We start from the raw sequence: 18,930 nt of genomic DNA on the forward strand, positions 1-18,930 counted from the left end.
GGTGTAAGTGTTGGCTTCTTATGATACGACTAATACAAATCGGGCCCCTTGGTTAACCACCTTTCTTGTTGTTTATTTTTTATTGTAACTTGCAAAATAATGCTAGAATGACAGAAGCAGCATGACCCCTAGATAATTTCTATATAAATAGACTGATACCTAACTTGTTATTGTCCCTCAACAACATTATAGAAAAAAGCCCTGTAAGACAGTGCGGTGTGTAAAATCATTGAAACGAGAAAAACGCATCTCAAGTTTAGACAGCTGTTACTTTTTCTAGAATGCAGCTACAGTGAAACCTGGAAATATCAAATCACAAGGATATCACAAAAAAAGTTTGATATATAGGTAATTCAATATATAAAATAAAAATTGTATCCAAAATTTTCAAGGGGATTTTACAGCTGTTCGTTCTACAGAATAATTTGTTATATATGGGTTCAATATATTCATATTCGATACAGCCGATTCAGGCTCTACTGTACAGCAATATTAATTAAATAATTTTGTAGCTCTATTCGGCACGGGAATGGCAATACTAAATATATGACTGTGCCCTCCCAGAAAATGGGGGGTAGGCTTGTTATAAAGCTATGTGCTGCCCCTGAACCAGCATGAGAAACTACATTTACCTCTTCATGTGCTCATTCCAGTGAAGTAGCTGCCTTTCCAAAGCCAAATAAACTTACACATTGTTAAAGCAAAAAACATGCATGGAATATTAGGCGATGGGCCTAAATTATTCATTGTCATGCAAAACCATTCAGCCCTACAGCATGGCAGGCCTCCATGCAAGGTCCTTCACTGACTTGTGCCGTTTTGAAAGTCTGGCCTTGGTAGCACTACTGTCTAGATCAAGGTTCGTACACAATATTTGGCTGAAAATTCAAGGACATTTCAAGGATTTCAAGGATGCAAAAAGGCAGAATTCAAGGAGTGTTAGTGTAATTTTATTTCCTTACATGACTTAGGAAAGGAGCCCTATTTTCGCATTAATTTCTCTTTTAAGAGCTGTTATCTCCGCTTCTTTTTCTTTGGCTGTTCGACGGAAACTGTTGGCATGTCATTTTTTGCTTCGGCGTCTTCCGAAAAGCGACCCGCCGACTTCTGCAAGCACTTAAGAGTTTTTCGGAGCTTTGTCTTCTCTTGCAGGCTCTGTGGCTCTAGCTCAAGTTCTTTTCTCTTCAAGGTTACCTGCTGTGTGCTACAGCTTGCTTCTTCTGTTCGTCCATGTATAACGCATACCTATGCCTGGCTTGGCACACTGATGACTTCAGATCTTTCAACAGCTGAACGTCAAGCAGCCCACCGTGGGTTTTCACGGCCTCGCAGATGACTTGTAGTGAGACATACGAGAGCTCTGCCAAATTTTCGGCTGCGATCTGCTTGTTTACAATGAAACCTCTTTCTACTGAAGCCTGCTCATGGCTAAGCAAGTGAAGGACCTTCAGCACTTCCCATAACATCGAGAACGCCGGGTCATGCTTCAAAAGGTGCACGAAGAGAATGTCAAGGCTTTCCTGGTCTCTTTCATAGTTTTGCAGTTCATGCGGTTTTTCTTGGCAGAACTGAATGTACTGTGCACACACAATATCGCTCTTGTGCTCAGAAAGTACTTATCGTACTCAAGTACTATCGCTCTTGTGCTCAGTACTCACCTACGGCGCAGAAACCTGGAGGCTTATGAAAAGGGTTCTACTCAAATTGAGCACGACGCAACGAGCTATGGAAAGAAGAATGATAGGTGTAACGTTAAGGGATAAGAAAAGAGCAGATTGGGTGAGGGAACAAACGCGAGTTAACAACGTCTTAGTTGAAATCAAGAAAAAGAAATGGGCATGGGCAGGACATGTAATGAGCAGGGAAGATAACCGATGGTCATCAAGAGTTACGGACTCGATTCTAAGGGAAGGGAAGCGTAGCAGAGGGCGGCAGAAAGTTAGGTGGGCATCATCATCATCATCATCATCAGCCTGGTTACTCCCACTGCAGGGCAAAGGCCTCTCCCATACTTCTCCAACAACCCCGGTCGTGTACTAATTGTGGCCATGCCGTCCCTGCAAACTTCTTAATCTCATCCGCAACCTCCTATATGAACACAATAGGTGGGCAGATGAGATTAAGAAGTTTGCAGGGACAGCATGGCCACAATTAGTACATGACCGGGGTTGTTGGAGAAGTATGGGAGAGGCCTTTGCCCTGCAGTGGGCGTAACCTGGCTGATGATGCTCAGAAAGAAGCTTGCTGTCAATTAACCAGTTAAGAACAACTTTCAGCTTCCCAAGGCACATTTCTGTCTGACATCTCTCTGGGGTGGAAACATGACAACCCTCGAACCAGAGGGTACCTAACAGGACTTCTCTCTATGATTTTCAGGATCATGCTCACAATGAACTTCAGACACTCGCCCCTAAATTCAAAAACACACTTGGTACTCGCTTTTCCGCTCTTTAAGATCTCAGCCACCCATCCAACATCCACTTTCTCAAGTGACGTGTAACTGGCAGTATCATGAACATCAATTTGCAGCAGTTTCGTGTTGCTCGTGGCTTCTGTCAATACCGAGCGCTTCACGAACCTTGCAAGGAGGCTCCTCAAGACAGCTTCAAGCTCTTTCACTAAAAAAAAATGTCTGTGGAGAATCTTTTCGCAAGTGCAAGCTGGTCCTTTAGAAAAGCACTGACGTTCTCATACGCTCTACATTTCGGCAAGGGTAACGTATGGTCGCTTACTGCTTCGGTGTAGTGCCTCAAATGCTCCCATATAGCCAGGGCTCTCTCCAGTACTGGCACATTCTCGACCCAACGGTGGGGTACGAAGGGAAGTGGAAAGAGCTTGCTCCTTGTTTCTTCAACAAAATCTTCACGGCGGGCTGCTGCATCATGGAAGAGTGAGAATAAGTTCAAGAGAAAGGTGTCAACTGGCCAGCTCGTTGCATGCATTCCTGCTTTGTAAGCAGGAATGTTCATGTTCAGCTTTGTTCATGTGTGCAAGCCACATGAACCAATATCCAACCACTGAACTTGAAAGTCATTCTTCATGAGCTGCTGCAACTTGTTGAAAAGACTAGTTGACATTCGGGCCGTCCATCAAGAGCTGCACAACCCTGCTCAGGGGAAAAGACACGAGTGTTTCCGTCAACTTCTGCATAAGGTCATCCGCTGTGCTGTGAACCATGAATGCCGAAGTCAGGTATCTGGTTGTCCCCTCACAGTTGTTCCACAATCTGATGTGAACATCAAGTTGTTTTCTTTGCAGGTATTCAATGAAGGTGTCTTCAAAAAGCACAACAAAATTGTCAGACTTCTCCATTATTTGTTGTACCTGCGAAGTGAAAAATGGGCGCAGACCGTGGCATGCGATGTACGTGCATTTTTTCTCAGAGCAAGTGAACTTTCTTGCGACCTCGCTATCCGGAAACATCTTTTGGAATAGCTGGGAAATGGATCCACTGGAGCTGTAGGAGTAGTGTGACGACACAACTTCTATCGACCACAACATTTCGGCTTCGATCACGGAATCATGCTTTCTGCAGTCTTCTTCAAGTGTGGCAGCTGGAAAGGAAGTTGCCGTGGTTTCACGCTTACAAGCAGCCGCGGACATCAGATTTGCTGCTTGCACGAAACTTGCAACGGATGAGCAGCCCTCACCTGCTGCAGTTTTGGATCGGTGCTTCGCGCCTTTCTGGTGGCTCATCAAGGCAGATTCCCCCATCGTTGCAATGTCGACCGTCTTCTGACATACAGTCGCCGACCAATTTTCCGGACTCCAAAAATTCGGACATGCCCGATTATTCGGTCAGCTTCGCGGCACCGCCATTATCCCCATAGACCATAATGTATAACAACTGCCGAAAGTTCGGACACCTTGCAGCCTCTCGTCTGATTTTTCTGACACTCCTTGAGCCAACTCGGTCGAGAGCACCATGCTGGTTCGACTTGCTGAACGCTATTTTTGTTTTGAACGGAGCTTCCTTGCTGCCCCACGAAGTGGCGCTACTGGAAATCCCCGCTCATCATCATCGTTTCTGCCTGGTTCGATAGAGTGGCTCTGCAGCAGTTCCGGTTTCAGCTTAGTAAGCCATGTCAAGACAATCCAGCAGCTGATATGTTTCTTCGCGCACGACGCTGCGAGCATGCCGCGTTTTTTCGTTTGTGTGACTGATGTCGGCACGGTGATATTTGCTTTGTGTGCTGTGTCGAGGTTTCGGTGATCCAACGCGGCATACGGAAACAGCTCGTCAAGTGTCTAATGGCGCCGACAGTGCCCGCGCAGACTGCGCTGCGGAATGCCGGCAAGCGGGTGCCGGGAGGCCTAAGATTTGTCGCCTTCCGATGTGCTCCCTACCGACGTGGAAAATGTTCTGCCGAGACTTGCGCAGTGGTTGCATTGCGATTCCGGACACCGTCTCATTGACAGTTTCACAGGTGCTGACACTGCTGTACTGACATGCGCAGAACTCGACGACGGCGAGATCATTCGTCAGGTTTGTGCTGCACCGCCGGACGATGAGCGAGTCGGAAGTTGACGCACCATGTGCTATGCTGCCGTCGCATGCAGAGCGTGTACAAGCAGTGACTGTGCTTTCATCCGCCTATAGTGACCGTACGACCCTCTCCGAGATTCAGGCTTATCTGATTGCGCATAAACGGAACAGCGTGCAACGGCGCACTCACGATTTCTTCAAGCCTACTGCCGAGCCCGAATAAATGCGTGGAAATAAAGGATTTCATTTTTTTTTCATAATCTGCTTTTTCGGACACCTGTTTATTCGGACATTTCCGCAGTCCCCGTGAGGTCCGAATAAACGGTCAGCGACTGTACTGCGCACTTTGCTCGATAAGGATCGCTTGGTTTCGGTCTCACCCAGTGACGATAGTCCGTATGTTGCAGCCACACAGGCTGAAACTTGCACTTCCTGCCTGGCATCTTGTCAAAGCAAACACACAACGCAAACGCGAACTTCACTGAAATGGCGTGCATGAGGCCGACAGACGGTCCAACTATAGTGCCTAAAAGAGCACTTACTAGTGCGCCGAGCGCGGGTGTCGCGGTGGCACCAAGGGTGATGCCTGCCGCCGCCGGCCGCTTGGTGCGCTGCACTGCAAGACTGTGCGGGACCATGCTGAGGCATGGGCGAACTTCAGGCGAGACATGACGCGAGCCTCCCCATCTGCCTCTTTTATGTTCTCATCCTATTCGGCGATACATTCGGGGTCTGCGGACACGCTGGGTAATGAGAGGAGCCGTTTCTTTCCACGTCTCTGTCTGGGAAATCGCCGTTTCGTGGCCTGTTTAAACTTTCTTTAGACAGACGAGCGCACATAGACGCAAAACACTCACTCACAAGAAGAAAAGACTGCAACGAAAGCGGCAGCAAGGCGCAAACTGAACTACGCATTGCAATCAACGCATCGCAAATGAACGCGAGTCGAACGCCCCACAGTTTAGCATGGTGCCGACAGGCATCGCCGTCTGGTGGCCCACAGCGGCAGGCATCACTGCCCGTGCCACCATCGCGCATTGCAGACACTCAGTGGACGGTACACTAGAGTATATTCTAGGCACTATACGCTAACCGACCGAGTGATATGCCTCGCATTGGATTGGATTCGATTTCCGATGCATATTAGTTGCCAGACGGCGTAGGGGCTGCGGGATTTAAAACCGAAACTTCCTGATGTTGCCCTTTAGTCAACACAGCTTGTTTTCATGGGCGTTCGTAAGCGAAAGGGCCTTTAAAATCAGCGTGACTTGCTGAGGTAGGTCGTTAATTTTCTCTAGCAGAACAAATCCCACGAGATTTTCAAGGATTACAAGGAGCTCACAGGTATTCAAGTAGTTTCAAGGGCCCTTGAACTTATACTGTCAATATCAAGGATATTGAAGGATTTCAAGGGGCTGTGCGAACCCTGCTAGATGCTCCCCTTGCAACTTCTAAAGTATTTATGACCAGCAGCTTGAATTTCAACTTCGTTGTGCACTGTGATGCCAGACACTCCTTCAAACATGAATGCTACACATCTTGCGGGCTCAGCCAACTCACGCACCGAATAGTATGCCACATCAACACAGTCTTGGGTACCGCTAGACGCGCCACCTTACAATCTGATGACGTCAGTTGCCAGTTAGGCCCAGCAGAATGCCGCTTAAGACAAAACAGGTGGTTCCGAACAATCTGTTCCTGCCTGCCATTCGGGCAGCGTACCGTTGCCTGCAGTCTTCAGCCTCTCGTTCCAGTGACGCTTTATTTTTTTTTATTTTTTTTTCCGTAAGCTTGACATGTCTTATTTACTTACGCAAGCATCTTCAGACAGGTCATAAGATGAAAAGCCAGACACACAAACAGAAGCAAAAGTAGAAGATGATGTCCTACGCAAACTGGCAGCAATGGCGGCACACAGAATGGTCGCTTCGGTCGCACCAGCCAATGGTAAGCGCAAGACAAGGGGGCTCAGCTTGCGTACGAGCGCTCCGCCCATTCAGAAATAATCCTTCGGAAAAGCGGCGAAAGCGGTCATTCTGTTTGAGCAGTATCATTTTGAGCCGGCACAAAATGCGCATGAAGAAACCAGCTTCAAAACAAGCCCAAGGTGGCCGCAGTCGGCTGGCGGCTGCAGCGCATGCAGGCAGTTTCAACAAATTTTGCCTGCTGCAGGGCGTTTCGTGGCTCCTGTGGAGTTTTGAAAGCAGATTTTTTCCTATTTAACGATCGAAATCAACGTTAATAATTTGTGGGCAGGTGCTCGAAGGCACAAAAAATCCTAAAATGCATTTTTCTCAAAATAAGTTTTTCTGACATTTTCTTTTGACATTTTAGAACATGCGTCCCCAAATGTGAGGCTGGTTGGAAGATCTGCGGACCTCATAGTGGGGCCTCGTACTAACCCAACTCAAATGGTTGTGCAGCCTCTAAGAAGTACTTAATCTCAAACAAGCTCAAAGGTGACGTGATCTTGTTCAATCGCTTAGGGAGATAGTTTTGCTTTAGTGAGACTCAGCTCGTCCCAGCACCGAGCCCTCGAAATATGCGGCCAACAGTGCTCTCGGCACCGATATCGAGCTTGGCACAGCGCCACAAATAGTTGTCGGGGACACAAAATTCAAAAATTCACACAAAATTTCTCTAAAGTGAAACTACCTCAGAAAGGGCTCGCCCAAGAATACCACCCAAGGAAACGTCTCTACCTCAGATGATGACTAGTAAAGAAAACTTGTTTCTCAATTGTCCACCCGTTCCCACTTTTGCAGACATGATGTGGAGCGTCGATAAGATTTGGCGGGTTGTTTGTGCACGTGACAATGTCAGTGACTTGCTGCCAGATGTTGCAGCTCTTGAGAGGAAGCTGATGCCTTTTAGGAATGGTTTCAGGCGCAAAAGCTAAAATAGAGAAAATAATGATTAGTTGCAAGTGTGCACCTGTCCGTGTCTTTTATTCTGTTGTCCGTCTTATTTTTTTCGCCTAAAACCATTACTAAACACCATGTACCAACTAGCCCGGCGGCAGACATTACTAAAAGGAAATTGAGTCGCAGCTGGGCAAACATACACAAAAATATCAATTATCTTTTAAAAGATGGTAATAAAGATTTCCTCCCACTTCCTTCAATTAAATGCTTCTAAAATTATCTACCTTCGTTGGAAGTGCAGGTTCGCACCATGGGAAGCTTATTCAGGCGGTCTGTGCCCGTTTTTGGGGGCAAAGCTAAGCGTCGCTGCCTGTATTCTCCGTTTTTCGATTATACGACAGTTTTGCGTGGTCCCCTCAAAGCCGTACAATCGGGGTTCCACTGGATTTGGTATTCGCACACCCATACTCTTCAGCAGAACATTGCCTTGTTGTGGGATACAGATGCAGCAGCAGGACACAGTTTTTTAGATGACTCAAGCGAAAGCAGGAGCACCCTAGAAACTCACCTGCTGTGCATAGGTGCTCGACCGCAGGGTGGGAGAGGTTGCACTCAGTGCAGTGGGCGTGTTAGTGCTGCCGGGCACATTCTCGGCAGGCGAGTGGGAGTTGGTCGCCGGACTTGCCGCATTCTGCACTGCTGGGCTGGGCCCTACAAGAAGCATCACAGTACTGTGTGCACAACAATCGACCACAAGCTTCTCTCAAGATTGCTTCGGAGGTTCAGAGCACACCAATCACAGCACACTGAAGCAACTCGGGAACTATGCAAGGCACAGCATCCACAACACACAGAAGTCCAAGTACAGGCGATCCCGGATATATCGAACTTGCATATATCAAATTATTGCCCATATCAAACAGTAACACAATCCCCTTGAAAATCCCATGCAAGAAAAGTACAGCCATACACTAAGCGTACTTCCAAGTCCCATTCACTGCCACTTTTAATATATCCAATGCTGTGCCGCACCCCTGAAAGTGCACTTCTAACAGGGACGCTACCACTTCACACTTCGTCAATAGTTAATGCCGACAAATTTAAAACGGCACTGTTTTGGTAGATGATGTCAAAATGAGTTGAATATAAATCAATGCACACACCGCGGTGGAAAAATGAGCAGGGCTTGGTTTGGCTTGCTGCACATATGGATGGCTCGTGCAAACTATGGCCATTCATTATCGGTAAAGAGCAGAAAGATGGCCACAATCTGCTTCAAAACGCGAAATACCTTCCGGTCCAATACGCACTCCACAAAAAAGCGAGGATGACACTCGACCTTTCCATTGAGTGGTACCAGGCACGAGATGCTGCACCAACAGGTTTGTCTTCTTGCAGCCAAGGGCTGTTTGCAAACAATATTTTAGGATTCCGCAAGTGGCCACAACAAATCCAACACCACATTTGCACTTCGTGGAAAGACCATTGCAGCAATAGCGTGTGCAACTCGTTGCCCTGTGCGATTGTGGGTCTACCCTGAACGTTTTTCATTCATGCTTGTGCGGTTACGTGGAAGTGAGAATGAACTCAGATGTTCAGCAAGTTGGGAGCCCCTTTCGAAAGTAGGAGCCTGTGTGTAAAGTCGGCCACCACCAACAGAGGGGCAGGAGGAAAAGAGCAAAGGGACATACAAGCCACAAGGTGCGTCGGAGCACTGAGCAGCACACAAGAGACACAAGGCCTTTTCAGGACGATCGAGGAGCGAGGATGACCGGCTGCGACAGGAAGTAGATTCCAAAACCCGATACAGCAGTCCACCTCACTCAAATCGCCCACATTGACGATCAGCTGTTCAGACGGCCTACAAGGTTGGTATTGTAACAGACACACGGATGGGCACGTTGACGCGCAATTCTCGGTACAAGTGCGCAGGCAATGAAATTGCCCAAGCAGAAGAAAATGTAGGACTATTTCATGTGAGCCTAAGCTAGTTTCATCAATTAAAGTGATTTCATAAATGGTATGTGCTTTTATTACGTCCAATTCTTTAGCAGGCTTATATTGAATTATGCCCTATACAGAACCGATAGGCATTTTTTTTTTCCAAGTTTGATATAGCCAGATTCGACTGTATAGCCTAAACATGAAGCATCTCTCTGCACAGGCATTCTTGGTGTGACCTTAATGACACCCCACACGACAGAAAGGCTGGAAGGGGCGACACATTCTTCGATCTTGTCCATATAAGGCTCATCTACAACCACGTGGAAATAGCTGTAACTTTCCAACAAAATGTTAGATGGCCACGCAGCCATGTGCCGGTGGCTGTGAACATTTGTACCATGCCATACACTCACTTTCATTGCAAGGCGGTTTATCTTTCTGAGTGTCGCGAGGCCTCTGGTGCAAAATTTATTGTGTACTCTCAAAAGGTAGCTTGAATGACTGCCACCTGAACACCACCAGATGGAGGCACCCTGCCAGTTGCTCACGTTTATGCCTCCGCCCGTCCGTCAAATTGCCCAGCACACCAGCACTTACCGGAATACCGAACACGCTCAGCAGAACAGAATGCTCACTGCCTGGATAGCTCTCGCTGGGGATCAATGGCCAGGTGGCCAGCGGAGAGGCTTCACACGCCGGCACCATGACACCGGAAGTAAACGTGACGTCAAATCTTGACGCAGAACCAGTGAAGGCAGTGCTTAGCCCCAATCACTCTGCAAACGAGCTGAGATAAAGGATGACTAGGGAGGACAGTAACTTGTAATTATCTGTTGCTCTCTTATTAACCCTTTGAGGGTCGAATTATTTTGAAAAAAACCTTCCCAGGTGGTCAAATTATTTTATTGCGGATTTTGAATGTACAAGATGTATAAAGTCGGGAATGAATAGTAAAAAATAATTAGGAACAGTATTTTGGTGTCGGCATCACTCAGAACTGCAAAATGTTCAATAGTATTTCCGAGCATGGTACTCCTTGAAACACGGGTCTACGCACAGTGCCTTATCGCAATCTGCACACCTAAAATGCGTGTCTGTTCTCGTGGAGCGAGGAGTTGTGTTGGCGCACACGACACCTCTGCATGCGGCTGCCTTTGGCAGAGGTCTGAGGCTAAGAGGCTAAGAAAAGACTAAGCTTACGAGAAAATTGCATCTGAAGGGTCAGAATGGCATTTTCAAAAATCAAATCCCCCGCCACCCAACCGGGGGAGTGGTGATGTTGCAGACGCCATAACCATCCTTTGCTGCAGCCGGTGAGTAAAACGGTCCCCGACCGACTACGGAACCAAGCCAAGACGGAGCAGTGGATTCGCTGCTGCAGCTTCTTTTCGGTCAAGTGGCGCAGACCGTTCAAACATCCCGCAACATCGCATGGAACTTTAATTCTCTGCTACTTGCAGTTCCCACGAGTTCCATGAACCAGCAAAACCAGTGCAGCACTACGCGATCAGGAAAGTACTAAAACATGAAATGGAACTGGACATATAGCATTTTATTTCATCTTGTAATACAATACAAGGATGTTCCTTGCAACGAGTACTTAAGTACTAGTGACAGAATTTAATTGAGGAGTGCTTTAGTCATCGGGCAAGTGCTTGAATGTCCCGGGGGATTCTTTAATCATGTCCTGCATTTACATCAACTTCTCAATTATTAAGGCTCTGTTCGCGATAACATTGATGTCTTAGAGATTCTCTAGTACTAATCCATCACTTCAGTTTGACTTAGTATTTGCCTTTAGTGCCCCTTTAATACAAGACGCTTCATTTAAAAGTGTGGTGTGTACGTTTTACTGTAGCTGCATCCTATACGTCATCAAAATTTGTCCGAACCGTTTCAGGGACCCTTTCAAGATCACACGTTGAAAGCAAGTTCAGAGCTACATGCACGAATGAGTGAATCTGCACACACGTACTGCATACAGCGTTCCGATGGCAAGTTAGTCTCATCTTTGGCTATGCCAACATGCTTTCCATAGACACACTGCATTTACGTGTGTGTGCGTGCGTGTGCGTGTGTGCACGTGCGTGCACGCTGTAGACATGGACGAACATTGTTTCCATACCAAACGAGCTCCGTGGATAGGTAGCATGCAAGGTACTGATGTCGGTTGGGCGTTCCATACTTTAAAAAATTAAATAGCAAGCAACAGTTTCGCAAGTTGAATCATTTGAGCATGCACTATTCCATTTGTGTATTTCAGTATTTTGCACACCACCACTGAGAACATTCTACTGCCGTGTAAGCAGACGAAAATGCCCGACTTTCGTGCAGCTATATAAAAGCACATACTTGGAACATCTTAAAGCACCTGTTAAATAAAAAGCAGCGTGTGTTCCGGAATGCCAAAGTGAAGAACAAACCAAGTTGCTCCAGAATACAAAGATGCCGAAGAAAACAGCAAGCATATTTTTTACTGAATACCCTACCTTCATTGTTTGTCAGAAACACTAAAAAATCTTGCAATACTATTTGTGGTCAAAAAGAAAAGACTACCTTTAAATGATAACCGTGTAGCCATTTCGACTGACGAGTGTTGTAGTCTTTCCACAATTTTTTTTTATTTAATATCTGCTGTTTCTTATTTCAACTGCTGTTTCAAAAAGCTTATTTCTGGCTTGAAACTGTGTTCGCCTTGTGGATTAGAGGATATCACAAGTAAGTTTTTAAAAAACAAGGAAGTTTACTCATTTACTGTGTTATCAAAACTTTTCTCAGTCCTTATCTAGTTCGCCAGGTAATTGGAAGGTGGGCAAGGAGTTAAATCTGCTAATGGACAGTCACCCTTGAATTAAAGACCAATTTTTATCGCCCCAGTAAAGTCCCCAAGCGTATCATTTATTCCCACCTAGTTGACTTTTCAACACTAACTTCTCACCCTATCAACATCAATTTCGTAAACATTTTTCATGCAAGACAACTCAAGTTTCCTTTACATAACCTTTCTTGCAACAGACAATTCGAGATTACATATTTCTTGATTTTTCAAAAGCTTATGTAATCATCAGTTACAGTGTATTAAGCTTAGCCAACTGAGCATTGGCCTTAATACACTTCCATGGATTCAGAGACAATTCATAACTGCTAATAACTGCAATTTTTCAGATGCTCCGGTACCCTCTAGTGTTCCTTATACAGATTAATGACTTGCCTAATACAATTCAATTCGAGCATTTGTTGAGTGTGTAATTTCCAGAGTTATTTCAAATAGCACTGCCAACCTCATTCAACAAGACCTAACTGAAGTTTTGTCCTGGGGTGCAAAATGGAGCATGCAACTTAATCCCAAAAATAGAAGGCCGTGCAACTTTCCTGTCGTACCAATTCTAACATTATTTTAATAACAGCTGTACTTTAGAAAATTTCTCATGTTTGTGGGGACTGAGGTGCACCCCATCGCCGCAGTCAGTGCAGGATATTCACCTTTGTCCCTACACCCCTCGCGACGGTCATCGATGGTGGCATTGGCCACGAAGTGGTTTGCACTCGCTCGGCTGCATTTCTGTCGGCAGAGTTTTCCTTGCAGCGATGTGCTAGCAGTGCCCCTTGTGTGCATTTTTTGCCCTTTGCGTGGCAGCCCTTAGACTTCCACACCAGCCTGGGACCAGGCAATTGTGCAGTGTTGGGTGCCACCAGAGAGAAATGAACGATTTCTGCTAACTTATGGCAAATACGTATCCCTGCGTGCGTAGCAATAGGCGACAGCCAACACTTTGTTTTTAGAACTCAAGTTCCTTCAAAAAAGTGGAGGCACGCTTCCTACCCGGTCATTCCAATGCAAGTGGCCAAAGTAATTCCTAAGTGGGCGGCCATGGCCGAGCGTGAGCAGACGACAGTAGGGCTCTTTCGGAAGTACACAATTATTATCAAAATTCAAAAGCAGATTTTCGTTTACTTCAGCCTGCTTCATAAACTGAATAAATATCCACAGTAACAGCAAGAAGAAACGAACTGGTCCAAACACCCTTCTTGATTGATGCCAGCCATTGCACAACAGCAGCCACGTACGGGAATCCACTTTATTACGAAATAGAGCGCCAAGAAAAGAGCGAGGAGCAGGCTTCTGTTGCAGAGAGAGCATTTGAGAGGAAGGTGACTGTGCTCCCCTTGGGAGCTCTACGTGCTGCAAAATTTGGCTATGTTCACAGCAGTGTTTGGTACCTGCGGATTGTTTTTTCAGAATGCCCCATGGGTGGTTCAGGACCCCTCCAATTGTACACGCTCACACCAGCTGTCTCCTGTCACAGTACGAGCACAGAAATGCCCAACCAGTATTCGGCAGGCCTTCAGAGCTATTTTGAACGTGGCTGGGGCAATCTGAGCCGCCCACCTTGCACGCCTCGTGTATGAGACCGTAAAGCCCAGACCACACTAATGCGTGCAAGCTTGCGTTCATGCACCCACGCACGCATAGGCAGTGCAGCACGGCTCGTACGCATGCAAACACTACACGATGCCGGTGAACAACTCCACTTCATTATCGCACGCTCAGACAGCCTTGAGTCGGCGCGCATGGCTACGCAGCTACGGTGTGGTGCAGCAACTCTCACTTAGGCAGATTTAAACCATACGAGAGAGAGAGAGAGAGCGTAAACTTTTATTTCAAATCAACAAGATTTGAGTCCGGCGTCTTTTTAGTGGGTCTGGGCACCCGCCGCGGACACGGTTCCGAGACCTTGTCTCGAAGCGGCTTCCTCGGCTCGCTGGACGGCCCAGAGTTGTGCTGTCAGGTCAGAGCTGAGCAGTGCGGTCATCCAGCGTGACCGGAGGCTGGCGGTGGAAGAGACGGAGGGGTCGGCACTGCCCGACTTGTTTGTTAGGTCCCAACACTCCCATAACATATGATTTAGTGTGGCAACCTCACCACACGACGTGCATCTGTTTGTAGTGTACATGTCTGGATACACGGCGTGCATGAGTCTGGGGTTTCTGTAAGAGTCTGTAATTGTCTGAAGTTTACTGCTTGCGTCCTGTCTGGGAATGGATATAAGCGTCTTTAATTGGTACTCTGCCGTGATGTCGTGAAAACTGGTCATACGATCCTCCCATGCCCAGAAGTTTGCAGTACCCCGCGGGGGCTCTTCCTCCGATGCTGCTCGGTGAGTCAGGCCTCGAGCAACGCCGTGAGCCGCTTCGTTGGGGGTGCTCATTCCAGTGTGTGCCGGGATCCATAGCAAATGCCTTTGGTTATCACAACGGCCTCTCCCTGGTGTATGGGATGTCGCTGGAGTATCTGATACGCCTCTTGCGAGATGCGCCCATTTGCAAAATTGCGAATTGCCGTTTGCGAGTCGCAGATCACGTATGTAGCTTTGGTTTGTGTGAGGGCCAGTGCTATGGCCGCTTCCTCTGCCGCTTCGGCATGTGCCGTGTTCACGGTGACGCTCGTGAGGTGGTTGCCTCGGTAGCTAGTGACTGCCGCCACGAAACTCTTCCTGTCTCGATATCGGGCTGCGTCGGTGAAGACCGCCTCCTTGTCGTTAAAGTAACTTTTGGTCATGTGTTTTGCCCTGGCTTTATGCCTCCCTGTGTGGTGTTGGGGGTGCATGTTGCGAGGCAATGGGGGTACGTATAGTTGCTCGCGTATGGGTCTTGGAATGTCTACTTTGACGCCGTGTTGCGAGTGGTACGTGATGCCAAGATTTTCAAGTACGTGTCTGCCCGGGCGGGTCTTGGATAGGCGTTCAAGTTGGGACACTTGTTGCGCCTCCACGAGTTCTTGGAGCGTATTGTGTAGGCCTAGTTCTAAGAGCTTGGTGGTGCTAACTGCAGGCACAAGTCCCAACGCACATTTGTACGCCTTGCGTATGAGCGCGTTGAGCTTGTTTTTTTCCGCAACCGTCCAGTTGTGAAACGCTGCCATGTACCTTATCTGAGAAATGACGAAGGCTTGTATGAGTCGGATGCACTGCCTTCGCGCATGCCCGCGTGTTTGTTGGTGATGCGTCGAATGAGCTGCATCGTGCTGGTGGCCTTTGCCGTTATCTTGCGAAGTGCTTCGCCATTGCCACCCTTATGCTGTATCATCATTCCTAGTACCCGGATTTTCTCTACTATCGGGATGGGTAGGCCGTTTGATGCCATTAATTGGATCTTTTGCTTTTCCAGGGGGGTGTAGCATTTAGGTGGCCGCCCCTTTCTGACTGGTCTATATAGGAGCAGTTCAGATTTTTCGGCCGAGCAGGCGAGTCCCGTGCCCACGAGGTAGTTTTCTACGCATTGGATGGCCTGTTGTAAACGTTGCTCGATCGCTTCGTCGCTGCCCGTTGTCGTCCAGATCGTAATATCATCCGCGTATAGCGTGTGATGCAGTCCTTCAATTTGAAACAATCGGTCGGGCAACCCCAGAAGGACGAGGTTAAAGAGCATTGGCGAGATCACCGAGCCCTGCGGGGTGCCCGAGCTCCAGATGTTGATTTGCTCTGACTGTAGTTGTCCCACTTGCATGCGAGCGGTTCTTCCCGTGAGGAAGTCTCGGACGTAGTTGTACGTCTGCAGGCCGAGATTTAGCTTGTTTATTTGTCGCAATATAGCATCGTGGCGAACGTTATCGAAGGCCCTCTTCAGGTCCAGCCCGAGGATGGCTCTCGTCGAACGCCCCGGATTGTCTATGATTTGGTGTTTTAGTTGCAGAAGGGCGTCTTGCGTGGAGAGATGTCTTCTGAACCCAATCATGGTGTGTGGAAATAAGTCGTTGTCCTCGAGGTAATCTACGAGTCTATTGAGAAACGCGTGCTCCATTAACTTGCCCACGCAGGACGTGAGGGAGATGGGGCGCAAGTTCTCCAGCTGTAATTTCTTGCCGGGTTTCGGTATCAGTGTGATATTTGCTTCTTTCCATTGCCAGGGTAACAGCTCTTATAATACAACAATTATGTTTACAGATATTCAGCATTTTGAAACGCTGTCAAAAAAGGAGTACAAAGTGGTGTCTGCAAAGGCATTTCATAAGTGAGCCCAATGAGCCTTGTAGATGCATATCAATATTCCTCGCGAGAGGCAACAGGGGCAAGGCATGTAGACGCACCTCGGCAAGCGTACATGTAGTGTGGCTTTAACGGGGTGCACGAGGCCAACGACCATGGAACCGACGTGTATACACCAAACTGCCACTACTTCAGTTTGACTGATTGGCCAAATTAGTTTGCAGTTGCACAGACAGAGCCCAGTTAACCGACAGCACACTGTAAGGTGTCGGAAATTTCTGTCGTTCGTATGTCTATGGGCCAGCGGCAATGCTGTTCGAATAATCGAGCATGTCCAAATTATCAGTCAGCTACTATATTACAACATAGGAAGTGCAGGCATGTGGCTCTCATGATCGAACTAGGTGCACGGCTAGTCTGTGAACGATGACCACCATTAGTTGGGTAAGAGTGCAGTGCTGAGCGAATTACAGAAACAGTCTCTGCACCAGCAGCCAATCTGAGGGCACCTCTCACTGCAGAGGTGGGGCAGCATGCAGTGCCTTGACGGATGCAGGTATTTTAAATGGTGCATGGTTTCTTCTGGTACAAGGTTGACAGCGCCAGAAGAAAAAAACCACAAAAGCAGGATGTGCGGAAAGCACGAAGCCGCGACTGAAGGGCATGCAGATTGTATCGATGCAAGTGCTTATGTGCACAGGTCGACACATACAGTTTGGAGCATCAGCACTCATGGCTGGTAGCCAGTCTAGCCAATACACACTATCTCGGGACAAATCACTGATTAGCCACCCACACGAGCACATTAAGAATTAAATTCCGGGTGCGTTACAGGCTAAAACCACGACATGATTATAAAGCACAACGTAGTGGGGGCCTCTGGGTCACTTTTTACCACGTAGGGGATCTTTAATATGTCCCCAATGCATGGCACACGGGCGATCTTGCATTTCACCCACTTCCCATATGACCACATCACTGGCAACCTTCGCCAAATAAAGTAATGACAGTACTATATTTACCCAAATTTAATGCGCATCTTTAATTGCGATAACAATTATATGCACACTCCAGGCCCATTTCGGCTGCCATGATGTATTGTACAAAGTCCAAGGGCGATGACATTGTCGCCGCACATTGTATGTGCTAGCGAAAGTGTGCGAGGGCAAGCTGATGTTAGTGGCTCAATCTCTCGCATGCAAACGAGTTAAGCAGGGAGGAAGCACGCCATCTTGCGTTGTGTGCAAGGCACCGAGGGCAGAGGAGGAAGAGGGGCTTCTACTCCGCCGGCAGCTGCGCATGGCGCGGCCACTTCGTGAGCGCTGTGTTCATGCCATTTAGTTCGCGTTGAAGCAAGAGGCAGCAAGAAGGTCAATTCGCTCGCTGCAGCTGCCGCGCATTCTCACTCCAGTGTTCCGACGGCGAGCATTCCTGGTCATCAAGTGAGATGCATTCATGTTTGCTTGTGTGAGCTTGATACCATGCTTGTTAATTTAGTTGGTAAGCAAATGTTTAAGAGTTTACATGGCAGATAATACTACTATCCTTACTTCGCCTAGCTGCCTACTAATTTGCAATCACAATTGATGTTTTGCCTTTCTGACGAAACTGCAACTTCTTTTTAAGAACATGGCTCTGAATGCAGTGAAACCTCTTACTACATGCACCACATTAACAAACTTTCAGATTAACAAACCTTTCAGAAATCTCCTGCTGACTTCGCATAGTTTCAATGTAATATGTTTCAGTACTACAAACTTCAGAATATCTAACTTTTCAGAATAACAATCATTTAGTTTCCATGTCACACAACGCCTCAGTACTACAAACTAATATTCCAAAATCTGGAGATTCTAAGAATTCCATGTATCCTTTACAGCAGCCATAACAGTTGGCTAGCAGATGACAAGCTGCAAAAGGCGGAAACCGAGGCACATGGTATCAGAGAACCCGTGACGGCGCCGGAGGAAGAAAAAAAAGCACCAAAAGGGAACTCTTTTCCTATTGCGAAGGTGACGATGCGTCAGGTTTTGCAGGTGCATGCTCCACCCAGACAAGTGTCACATAGCACCCGAGACATGTTTGCCCTTCTTTCAGTACACATCTCTTCTTTATTCGCGCTTCTTTGTGCAGTCGCACCAGCTATGCTTGCAGAGAAATGCAACCTCCATGCCCGCAGGTGCCACACGGTCGCACCTTCCAGACTGTGTCGTTTTAAGCGCTTGCTTTTTGGAATAGTTGAGGTCCACCTCAAGCGAAACATTTGCGGTGTCCATGGCAAGGAATGTGAAAACCAAACAAACAAAAAGGAAAGTATACTTTGTAGGCGACATGCAGTTTTTTTTCATTGGCATTCTCGGCGTCTCTTCTGCACGCATCACTCTTATTATCGGTGCTGCATGATGGCGGAATCTAAGAAAAAATAGCAACAGTGCTGGCCAAGAGCCAACAGCAACGCTTTTTGGGGATAGCTCAGGCGGGTTGATGGGCAAAATGGTTCATTTTGGGGATTTCATTACAACGACCTCTCAGAGTAGCAAACAATTTACTGCAGTCCTCTCATGTTTGCTATACCAAGATTTCACTGTATTGCCTGAGCAGTCAATTGGATACAAAACCAAAACGTCGTTTGCAGAGTTAACAACAGCTT

General features: G+C 47.3%; 1 protein-coding gene across 13 annotated transcripts in view; it reads right to left on the reverse strand.

Moving 5' to 3' along the window:
* Positions 1–18,930, reverse strand: part of LOC139052803 (bromodomain-containing protein 3-like) — a 253,023-nt gene that overhangs the window by 169,184 nt on the left and 64,909 nt on the right. For all 13 annotated transcript variants that reach the window (XM_070529934.1, XM_070529928.1, XM_070529935.1 and 10 more), the window contains one exon: positions 7,919–8,061. In XM_070529934.1, coding sequence (XP_070386035.1) covers positions 7,919–8,061 — 143 coding nt within the window. The remainder of the gene's footprint in view (positions 1–7,918; positions 8,062–18,930) is intronic.

The sequence above is a fragment of the Dermacentor albipictus genome, unplaced genomic scaffold, assembly GCF_038994185.2.
Source record: "Dermacentor albipictus isolate Rhodes 1998 colony unplaced genomic scaffold, USDA_Dalb.pri_finalv2 scaffold_36, whole genome shotgun sequence".
In the NCBI taxonomy this organism is placed as follows: domain Eukaryota; kingdom Metazoa; phylum Arthropoda; class Arachnida; order Ixodida; family Ixodidae; genus Dermacentor; species Dermacentor albipictus.